The sequence below is a fragment of the Erinaceus europaeus genome, chromosome 1 (genome assembly GCF_950295315.1).
Source record: "Erinaceus europaeus chromosome 1, mEriEur2.1, whole genome shotgun sequence".
NCBI classification, from domain to species: domain Eukaryota; kingdom Metazoa; phylum Chordata; class Mammalia; order Eulipotyphla; family Erinaceidae; genus Erinaceus; species Erinaceus europaeus.
The window spans coordinates 55702971-55714328 of NC_080162.1; the positions used below are offsets into that span (position 1 = coordinate 55702971).

At 46.5% G+C, this 11358-nt stretch overlaps 1 protein-coding gene across 3 annotated transcripts; it reads left to right on the forward strand.

Annotated features, from left to right (window-relative positions):
• Window positions 1–967: 967 nt before the first annotated feature.
• NXT1 (nuclear transport factor 2 like export factor 1) lies at window positions 968–5105 on the forward strand. 3 transcript variants are annotated; one of them, XM_060186238.1, is made up of 4 exons: window positions 968–1301; window positions 1509–1709; window positions 2217–2470; window positions 4402–5105. In XM_060186238.1, exon 4 carries the CDS (start codon window positions 4447–4449, stop codon window positions 4867–4869), a length of 423 nt encoding a protein of 140 aa, XP_060042221.1. In that variant the 5' UTR covers window positions 968–1301; window positions 1509–1709; window positions 2217–2470; window positions 4402–4446; the 3' UTR covers window positions 4870–5105. The 3 variants fall into 3 exon arrangements, with proteins under 3 accessions (XP_060042221.1, XP_016044789.1, XP_016044793.1); XM_016189303.2 differs by lacking the exon at window positions 2217–2470 and having other exon boundaries at window positions 970–1301; XM_016189307.2 differs by lacking the exons at window positions 968–1301; window positions 1509–1709; window positions 2217–2470 and adding an exon at window positions 3311–3569.
• The last annotated feature ends 6253 nt before the right edge of the window (window positions 5106–11358 follow it).

Here is an 11358-nt window from a genome sequence, read left to right on the forward strand (position 1 = left end):
ATTTAGGAGGCAATAGAACTAGAGCATCATTCGGGCACATGCAATGCCGGGTATCAAACCCAGGCTCTCATGTTCGCTGCACCTCCTCCCAGGTCTTTGCATAACCATTATGCTATCTACCTGCAATGATGACTCCTCGAATATCGCCACATGGGTATGTGTGGCTCCTGATATAGTTTGAAAGAAGCTGTATTTGGGTTGTGACCCAGAGATTTTAAGCGCTTACCTGGCATCTCCTTCCTTCTATGGAGCTCTTACTATTCACACAGGACTGGCTGAGTGAAGTGCTCCTTAGGCTGGGTCTATACACTCTTAGAACTTACCAATACCACCACACTCTTCATCCCCACCCACAAATTTCTCACTTTTAGTTTTGAGTTTCCCACTTAACTAAAATCAGTTTTTCCTCACTATGTATTCTCTAGGGTGCCAACTCTGATTTAAACTAAAGTAGGGCTACCCGTACAGAGACTTGCTGAGGAAGCTGTTCCAACAGGGGATCCCCTCAGCCTCACCCTTTTGGCGGACATCCCGGCGCCGCCCCACAGGCTGTGTTGGACTGTAAGTTATGTTAGGTCCCCGGTTTCCCGTGATTGTTTCACGTTGTGAAGTTTCACTGATCTTTCAAATGAAATCGCAACTGACCACGACACAAAACGCCGCGCGCGTGGAAGCGGACACTGGGAGCCCGCCCAGCCTCGGAGGTGGGGCCTGAAAGATCTCATCCAATTAAAGCTCACCAATTAGTCCACATTCATGTGACCGGGTTGAGCCGATGAAAAGTAGAGCAGATTTGCATGGGCTTCTGGGAATGCGCTTTTACCGGAAGTTGATCGCTCCTTGAGCCACACCTGGGCAGGGCTAGCCAACCGACTCTCCTTCCCACTGGCGGGCCCAGCTGCCCAGCAGGGGGAAGCGGGAAAGGGCGTGGTCAAAGGCGTTCGCGCTTGCGCGGTGCCGTACCGACCGCGCGCGGGAAGTCACGGGCAGCGCCCCACGCTAGCTTTTTGGGGTGCCCAGGAGGAGCCTCCCGGGAGGAAGAGGAGGAGAGAAGGGCGGCCCCTTGGCCTTTCTCTGATCTTTCAGAGGCGAGCGCGGAGCCTGAGGCAGGCCCGCCCCACGACCTTCAGGGGCCGTCCCTCCGTAGAGCTGCGGCCCGCGTGGGGGACGTCAGACCCGGGACCCTGCCCGCCATCCCCGGTCGCCTCTTCCCCCTTCGCTGATCGACGCCGGCCAGGGGGGCACTTTTCAGCTGCCCGGAGTCGCTCCACGCGGACCCCTGGACGCTGCCACCTTCGCAGGTAGGTAGACCCCCGCCGGGCGGCTCGAAAGGCGGCGGGACCGAGGGGCTCGGAAGGCCGACCGCGCCCACGAGCCGCCCCCACGTCCTCCCGCCATTGTTGGGGAGCCCGCGGCGGGTGTCGCCGAGCTCTCCCACGTGGCGGGGTTGCAGCTCAGCCGGGAGCTGACTGCCTGTGCGACACGCCTCTCGTCTGTTCCCTTCGCAGCGAGGAGTCCGAGCCCTGAGCTGTGCTGGAGCTAGAAGATGGCTGGGAGGAGCGTGCTCCGCCCTGTGTTTGGCTGAAAGAGACTCATCGCGGGAAATTGGGCCGGTGGCATCCTCGCTGGTCCGGACCTGCCCCCTTCTGCACCCTAAACATTGGCGGGTGCGTGGACGGTGGAGAGAAGGCGGCGACCTGCACGGCCTGGTACTTATCCCACTCCTCTCTGATGCTTGTGATGCGATCTCTCTGACGTGCTGGGGGCCAGCTTGCTGCCAGCTCTGGCCGGGCGCAGGTTGGGTTTGTAAAGACCAAAAACCGCCCTAGAGGGCAGAGCCGGAATAGCGAGCTTGTGGATCGACATGAGGGAAGGGAGCAATTCTGAAATGGCTTTGAGGTCGTGGGGACTGAGCAGTGTCAGGTTGAGAAGTACTGAGGTTGTTGGTACAGGGTCGGGCATTTTTGCAAGATGGAAGTGTGGACCCTCGGAAGAAAATGTTCAAATGTGGGCTCTGAGAATTGTGGTCTTACAGACAGACTTGATTCAGAAGCGCAGGAACTGAGATTAAGTGGGAAAGAGAGAGAGTGCATAATGTTGTCATGTTGTTGAGGACCGCACACAGCCTTAGGTGTGATGTGTGCTGACTGTTGTTCTCTTAGCACACTTGTAAATTGTTGTGGTCATGTCCTCTCATCCATTGCTTCCGATCTTAGATGAGGTGATGTACTAAAGCACATGCCAGATGCCAGCTCGGAGTGTTGTTGAGGTTTGACTATCATTTATGAGGGAGCCGAAGCCAACGCCTGTGCCCGGCTGACCCTGTAACTATACTTCTTTCTAGAAGCAAGCTCCCTCCACCTATGATGGTTCTTCACTGGAGGAATGGCTGTCCATCTTTCTCAGCCCATCAGGAGACCTGACTTTGTCCCATTATGGAATCTTTGATCGATTTCATAACCTGATTGGAGTAGGCATAGACCAATTAAGATCTTTTAAGTAAAAAAAAAAAAAAACAGTATTTAAGTTAGTAAGTATAAACAAACCCAAGATTTTAGTGAAATAGCTTAATAATTAAAAATAATAGAACTGTAACCATTGTACTATCTGCTGATCAAAGCAAATAATTTTTAGTTACGCTTTGGAGTTTGCTTTAGAAAACATAACGATTTCAGCTACATTGATGTAGCACGGTGCATAAAGTTTCCAGCTCTCAAGCAAGAGGTCCTGAGTTTGAACCCTGGCAGCACATGTATCAGAGTGATGCCTGGCTCTCTTTCTTCTTCTCATTAATGAAAAAATAAAATCTTGGAAAAAAAAATATTTCGGCTACATTAAAATTCTTTTCTGCTGCTCCCCACCCCCATTAGAAATTCTTTAAAAGCTAGGAATTCTCACTGGTGGAGTGATTGTTCACCAGATAGTGCCTGATGCCACATGGAGGATGCTATGGGGCTGTAGTGCCTTCTCTGTCTATAGGAATGCAAAATGTAACTTCGAGTAGGGAAATTGTACATGCATGAGACCCCAGTACCGCCAAGGAAGAAAAGCCAGGGACTCTCTTAGTCATTCTAGTTAGCCAACAGGCTTGTTTCTTACAGTTTGTTATGAGGATTGTGCCACCTCCACCCTCCTTGGTATTGTTCTTAGGATCTTTACTTTCTGTCTTAAAAAACCTGCCAGCTCCCCCCTGCTCCATTGCTTAAGGCTGTGGTCTATTTACATAATCAGTTTTAACTGAGACCCTCCCTGCCTGAGGGCACTGGTTTAATCCCACTGGTTTGCACTCTCTTTTCCCTCAGCCTCCTCTCCTAGTCATACCCTGTTATCCACCTTCTAATCCCACTAGTTTGTACTTTTCGCTCCGCCCCCTCTCCTAGTCACACCCTACCACTTCCTTCTTGGGATGTATAAAAGAATCTTCTCTTCTGATTAAACACATTGAATTGCCTTCCTGCTCCGTGAGTCCCAGAGTCTCTCTCCTGCCCTACGTTGGCTCCAGTCGAGTTCTCTTCCGACCCAGAAGCACCTTCAGGCTATCCAGCATTTCCCTACCTAATCACTGTTGGGTGAGTGAGTTTAATAGACCTTTCCCCAGCTGCCACCAGTTGGCAGGTCTATGCTATTTCTTGGCCTTTATTGGAAGACTGCCTTTACCCAAAGTAAACTACTTCTGTCCACCCAGAAGTAATCATTCCTGGTTCCCAACTGCCAGGGAAGGGGCCTGGTGGTGGCACACCTGGTTGAGCACACATATCAGTGTGCAAGCTAAAGTCTTACGGGGGGGGGGGGGGGGGGCAGTGCAAATGTCTCTGTCTCTCTCCCTATCTTCCGTTCTCTCCATTTCTTTCTCTGCCCAACAATAAATAAATTAAGTAAAATTTTAAAAAAAAAAAAAAAGACTCACAGAATTTAGGTTTCACACTACCAGGGAAAATGGCATTTATAATCAGGTTTACTGCAGCTTATGAAGTTAAATTATAGCAATTACTGTAATAGTTATAGTAGTGCCATTTTCTAAACATGTAGGTGTTAGGCTTTTTAAGCATTTCTACTATATAGGCACAATACTGTCATTTTAGAACAAGCAGAACAAGGGCCAGAGAGATAGCTCACGAGGTAGGGTGCCTGGTTTTCCATGGGTACCACATGGGAGTGTCATTGAACTGGGGGAAGTTCCAGTGCTGTGGTCTCTTTCCCTCTGTCATAATGAAAAAGTAGTCCAGAGCAGTGAAAGCGTGCATGAGACCCTCCCTCCACAAAAATAATGAGCAGAATGAAACTCACCGGCAGTGTGAGCCAAGGATCATCTTCGGTATCTCCTTTGCTAACAGAAAGAGAGGGCTTTTTGTTGCGGAACAGATACTCACATGGATTCTTTTCAACCTTCCTTCCCTACAGCTCTGACTTAAGAATCACGTGAGGCTTTCTTCAGTACAGCCAGAAATGGCATCAGTGGACTTCAAGACCTATGTGGATCAGGCCTGCAGAGCTGCTGAGGAGTTTGTCAATGTCTACTACACCACTATGGATAAGCGCCGGCGTCAGCTGTCCCGCCTGTACATGAACACAGCCACCATGGTATGGAATGGAAATGCTGTTTCAGGACAAGAGTCCTTGAGCGAGTTCTTTGAAATGTTACCTTCTAGTGAGTTCCAAATCAATGTGGTAGACTGTCAGCCTGTTCATGATGAAGCTACCCCAAGCCAGACCACAGTTCTGGTTGTGATTTGTGGAACTGTGAAGTTTGAGGGTAACAAGCAACGGGACTTCAACCAGACTTTCATCCTGACTGCCCAAGCCTCGCCTACCAACACAGTGTGGAAGATAGCAAGTGACTGCTTCCGGTTCCAGGACTGGACCATCTAGGGAGGCAAGCAAGGCATTGGAGCCTCTTGCCTCAGCACTAGCTCTCCAAAGAGATATAGATCTCAAAATGTGGAAACAAGTTCTTTTATGTTGTTGCAAACTAACCTGTCCAGGCAGAACTCTGTCAATTTTGAAGTTGTCAATTTTGAAGTAGTAAACTTTTCTATTTTTCTACTTGCCCAGTAGAGTCTCTGATTCAAGCAATTCCAACAAATAAAACTATAGCACAAATGTTATATCTTTTGCCTTACCTGATGTATGAGTTTTGAGGTGGGAGACAAAGGCAGGAGGATTAATAGAAGACATCTATAAAGAGCCAAGCACCTACCCTAGGTATAGGTGTGCTCAATCTCTGTATGCTAGTGGGCATTGATCTAAATATGTTTTTTTTGTTTTTATCACTGAGACCTCACCACTCTAGGGTGACTTTTTCAGGTAGAAAAAAGACAAAGGCAGAGAGAATGTAATGTGTAAGAAAGGGCTAGGGAGATCACATAATGGTTATGAAAAAGACTCATGCATGAGGATTTTAAGTCCTCAGTTTCAATCCCCAGCACCACCATAAGCCAGAGCTGAGCAGTACTCTGGTCTTTCTGTAGATCCTCCTCTCATTAAAATAAAAATTATTTTAAAAGAAGAAAAAGGAAGAAGTATGTAAGAGATATCAAAGCACTAGTGCGACCTCCAATGCTCAAACCTGGGTCACACACATAGCAAAGCAACACTATCCAAATGAGCTATTTTGTCATCCCCTTGGCTTCATTTTAATAACCTTAGCTGAGCAGTAAAGAAGATGGGAAATAGTAAATATTTTACAACTGCTTATAGATGAAACAGGTACATTAACTAAAGTTTGTAAAGAGAAGATAAAAGAAGTACTGAGATAGGCCTGGAGGAGGCAACAAAATTCGAACCTACTGACCCCAAAGACCAACTAATTGTAAAGAATAAAAAATTATAGAAGGCAAAAAAAAAAAAATGTAGAAGGCTCCATCATCTATTAATCAATAGGTGAGATCTTGGGGCCATGGGCCTTTTATTTGCTTTTTCCAAGAGAGACCAGAGCAGCACTCCATTCTATACAGTGCTGGAGATCAAACCCAAAGCCTCAGAGAAATAAGGAATGTGTTCTACCTGCTAAGTTAGCTAGCTCCCTGCTTGCCACATCTAAATTTTCTTAGAAAAAATAAATAATAAATTTTCTTAGGCAGTAATGTACATTTGGAATAAGATTGTGGGCTGTGATTTTGAAATTGGAATGTTTGAGAAGGAAGAGGACATTGATACGTGTGAAAGCACAGAAGGAAGCTTGCTTCCTCCATTTTCTACTTCTCCCATTCTCTAGCTACAGAGACCCAATGTTTAGTTGAACAGAGATCCACCTAGAAGACTTGACTTTTCAGCTCAGTTTGACTTTGTTCTGGCCAGTGAAGTAGAAATGAAGACTAGGTTTGTGGGAATTTGCTTTTTAGACCCTTCTTTCCTCTACCCTGCCTGTGAATAGGTTCTAGTAGCTGAGCTACTAGCTCTGGCTCAGTGATGAGCAGTAAGAACAGCTCGTTCTACCTTAGGGGTAAGAATGTGTTGAACTGGAAGAAGACTAGGCCCCCTGGTGCCTCTGTGAAAATCACCAAAACGACAGCAGTTTGTCTTTTCCCATGCTTTTTGTTGCTTGTTGATTTATCAAAACCTAATCCCAAGTGAGGAAAAAGATTTATTGGGGGGGGTGGGGGGTGGGAATGCTAGGTGGTGGTGCACCTGGTTGAGCCCATGTTACAGTGTACAAGGACCTGGGTTTGAGCCCTGAGTCCCCACCTGCAGGGGGAAGCTCTGCGAGTGGTACAGTAGTGTTACTGGTGTCTCCCTTTCTACCACCACCATCCCTCTCAATTTCTGGCTGTCTTTATCCAATAAATAAAATTTTTTTTAAAATATTTATTGGGTTGTTGGAAAGTCATATTTTTCTGTGCAAAAAAAGTGTGTCATGACTTCAACAACTCGATACAACAGGCAAACTAAGTTATCTGGAAATGGCTGTGTCATGTCCCCTGAGCGACCAGAGTAGACACAGGATATGCATATTCCTTACCCTTAAGAGGTTCATAATCAAATTGAGAAATCTGGAGCATTGTCCCACAGGGAGGAGCAGGATGAGCATATTAATGCAGGAACTGATTGATGGGAAATGTTGCTGGGCTTCAAATCTCAAAAGCCCTCTCTTTAAAGCAAGGACAGAACACAAGCTTGCTTAACCTCAAATCTGGATAGAGTATGCAAGCCCCATCTAGCTCTCAGAGCTTGACATGAAATTCCTGGAGTCTGGAAGACACACTGACCTAAGATTTTTCAAGACCACATGCTCCTGTGGGGCACTAGTTAGCATTCTGAAGGCACCAGGACAGACCTCTAGTGGTTTCCTTATATCCATTCTTCAGGAACAAAGACGGAAAATCACTGTGCTAACCACCGAGCTGCACTTCAATGGGAGCAATGAGCAGGAGATACCATGCCCTAGCTTATCAGTCTGGCAACAGCCAGGAGCCCTTAACTCCCTGATACTTAAAAAACAAACAAAAAATCTCCCTGATACTTTCCAGGATAAGACCTCAGGATGCAGGTGCTGTGCTGACTATCTTGGCTTCTGGTGACCATGTTCTCCATTTTATTGAATAAGACAGAAATTGAGAGGAGAGGGGGAGAGAAAGATAAGACACCTGCAGACCTGCTTCACTGCTTTTAGAGTGACCCCCCCCCTGCAGGTGGGGAGCCAGGATCCTTGCTTAGGTCCATGCACTTCGTACTATGTGTGCTTAACCCAGTGTGCTGCCACCTGACCCCAGGTGTTGACTATCTTAAAAGAAGGGAGATCAGGAGTTGAGCAGTAAGTACAGGTGGCACAACGCGCAAGGACCAGCGTAAGCCGGTTCGAACCCCTGGCTCCCCACCTGCAGGGGAGTCGCTTCACAAGCGGTGAAGCAGGTCTGCAGGTGTCTCTATCTTTCTCTTCCCCGGTCTTCCCCTCCTTTCTTGATTTCTCTCTGTCCTATCTAACATCATTAACAACAATAACAACTACAACAACAAAAAGGGCAACTAAAGGGAAAATTTTAAAAAAATTAAAGAAGGGTGATCAGAGGATGGAAAGCCAGATGGGAGAGTGCTTTGGGGAGTTTTCTTTGGGAAGCTGTCTCCTCCTCCAAACCCTCTGTCCTATTCCCAAAAGAGAATAAATGGTGAGGTGCTATCTCATGTCTCTAGTCCAGAAAAAAGGGGCTTCAGGAGGCACTTCATAGGAATGGCCTGGGGTCTACTAGATTCCACTGAACCCAACCTGAAGGAAGCTTAGGCCCACCTGGGATGGCTGAGCCAGTGTGGCACTGGCTGTTGTGTTGAGAGAGATTTCACTTTCCACTAACAAGCAAAAGGGTCTGACCTGACCTTGATCCCTGGGGACCAGAGTGGGCAGCAACAGGAATGAGGGCAGGGTATGAGACAGAAGGGCTAGAGGCAAGTTCTACTTCCTACCTGGGCAATGTTTCCATCCTAACCAGGTTGGACAGTTGATGTTTACTTGTCATCCATCTCCCAGTTCAAAAGTTAAAAGTAAATCAGGTGATCAATCAGCTTGTTTTCTATTAATACTTTTTAGATAGAAGCAGAGAGTGGAAGCTTATTTTCACTGATGACGGGTATGAGGTGATCTGATTTCTAGGACATTCTATTTGCTAACAGGATCAAGTGGAAGCAGAAAAGTAAGCTTTCCAAAAGTGCAGCCAAGATGGCTAAATACAATGGGTGAGCCTATGTATCCCTCAATCATCTTCAGGAACGTTACAACAAAACTTGAAAAAACAGAGTGGTCTGGGAGGTGGCACACTGACTTAAGTGCTGAACCTACAAGTAAGAAGTCCCCAAGTTTGATCCCTGGCATCACATAAGTCAGAATGATATCCTGACTCTCCCTGTCATAAATATGTAAGTGTTTAAAACAAGCGTTTCCTGGGGCCTGGAGGTAGTGCACCTTTTGAGAGTACACATTACCATGTGTAAGGATGCAGGTTCAAGCCTCCAGTCCCCGCTGCAGGAGGGAAGCTTCACAAGTAGTAAAGTAGGTGTCTCTCTTCATCTCTATCTCGTTTGTTTGTTTGTTTGTTTTGTTTTTCACTGCTCAGCACTGACATATGGTGTGGGGAACTGAATCTGAGACCAGAATCTCAGGCATGAGAGTCTAACCATAACCATTATGCCGTCCCCTATACCCCTTCCCTTCCTTTCCTTTTCCTCTAAATTTCTTTCTGCCTATCAAAAACAAACAAAAAAGCCAAACAGATTTTTTTCCATAGCAACAAAGAAAAAAGTTAACATCAGATGGCTGGCGTGGTAAAACCTGGGGGCGGAGACTGCATCAGAGTAATTCCTCAGCGTCAAGGACACAAAAATGTCCTCATCCAAGAAGATAAAAGGTCCTTTACATGACAAGCTGCAATCAGAGGAGATTCATAAGGTATAGGATTCTTTTCTGATGAGCAGGGCACAGACTGTACCAAAATGCCAGTACCCCAATCCTATTCCTACAACTCCACAAGGAGAAATGAGAAATCCAAAGCAGAAAGCTGTAGGGTCCAAGTGGTGGTGCACAGAGCTCTGTTACAATGCTCAAGGACTCTGGTTCAAACTCCCAGTCCGCACCTGCAGGAGGAAGCTTCGTGAGCAGTGGAGCAGTACTAAGTGGCTCTCACTTCCTATCTCCCCCTTCCCTCTCAACTTCTCCCTGTCTTTATCCAAAATAAAAATAAATATCAGAGAGCTATAACAGAGGAAAGGAAATCCAGGCTCTCCTAACTATGCCTAGGAGGAGTTTCCTTGTTGAAATTCAGGACTTGGAGACAATAGTACTTTCCTCTATTCACTTATGTTGGAGAAAATGGTTTGTGAGTTACATTGTCTTGCTAAGGAACTTTCATCTAGGAAATAAAAAAGAACTCTTACAACTCAAATAACTAAATAAAAAGGGGGCGGGGCAACCCCAGAGGCAATGCAGTGGATATAATGTTGGATTACCAAGCATGAATGAGGTGCTGAGTTTGATCTCTGGCATACCATGTACTAAAGTGATGCTGACTCTCCTCCTTTCTCATAAATCGGGGGGAGGGGGGGGAGTAGGAAAGGGTAAAAATCTAAGCAGAAATTTCTCCAAATGAGACACAAAAGGTCAACAAACAGTATAGTTTGTGAGGTAGAAAATCACCTTTCAATGGAGGGAGAGACCAGAGCCTCATGGTGCTTTGTGGTTATGGTGGGTGGTGCTGGAAGTTGGACCTGCGACCTCATAGTCTCAGGCATGGCAGTCTTTTTTGCATAACCATTAAACTATATTCCCAGCCCAGTAAGTTGCCTTTTTATAGTGCAAAAACAAACAACAACAAAAAACTTTGGGGGCTGGATCATGCTCAATCCAGCACTTTACTGTGAGCAAGGACCTACCTGCAGGGGGGAAGTTTCCTGAGTGGTAAAGCAGTGCTGCAGGTGTCTTTCCTTCTCTCTCACTATCAACCCTTCCCTCTCAATGCCCTCTGTTCTATCAAATAAAAGGAAAATAACAACAACAACAACAACAACAAAAAGCTGGACGGAGGGTAGACAGCATAATGGTTATGCAAACAGACTCTCATGCTGCGAGGCTCCAAAGTCCCAGGTTCAATCCCCCACACCACCATAAGCCAGAGCTGAACAGTGCTCTAGTTAAAAAAAAATAAAAAATAAAAATAAAAAAAAAGCTCTGTTCTGGGAAACCTATGCCACCACAAGCAGGAATAAAGTTATTAGGGGCATTCGAAACCTCATAGCCTCCAAAACAGGGAAAACAACTGTGCAAAAATCGTTGAAAACAAAAGCAACTTTCCTCTTTCTGAGGTCATTTAAACCATGTTTACTCTTAGTGCCTAGAACGCAAACATAAAGTTTGTCTATGTACTGATACCTATCACTCATAGCTGATTCAAATAGTGAAACCAAGGTTCACGGGAAGTTTGATTTTAGGTCACGCTTAGCGCTTTTTTTTTTTTTTTTTAAGTTAGGACGAAGAGTGGGTGTAAACAGCAAGGTTTTGAGTCAAAGCTTACACAGACTCTGAGGTCATAACACTGTTTTCCACTGAGCAAATGAAAATTCCTCAAAGCCCAAGCAGCCCATATAAGCGGTGAAGACTCCAAAAATAATGAGGCCTGAAGTGAAGACAGTGTCCGGGCGGCGGGACTCGAACCCAGGCACGGAGAGCCCAGCCCCCAGAATGGCCGCCAGAGCACCGTGGAAACACTTTGTCCGCCGCCCCGTAGCCCGGCACCCTTGGTCACCCCTGAGTAACGAATGCGCTGGCTTGCAGACAGCGGGTGTTGCGGACCACAAGCCGGCGCACAGAGGTTATCTTCCCACGGCCCCAGCCTGCGGTGCAGGAAGTCCTAGGTGCAGCCATCTCTGTCCTCTGCGCAG

Coding starts and splice junctions, on each gene's coding strand:
- NXT1 (XM_060186238.1), top strand. CDS start 4,447: ATGGCATCAGTGGACTTCAAGACCTATGTGGATCAGGCCTGCAGAGCT.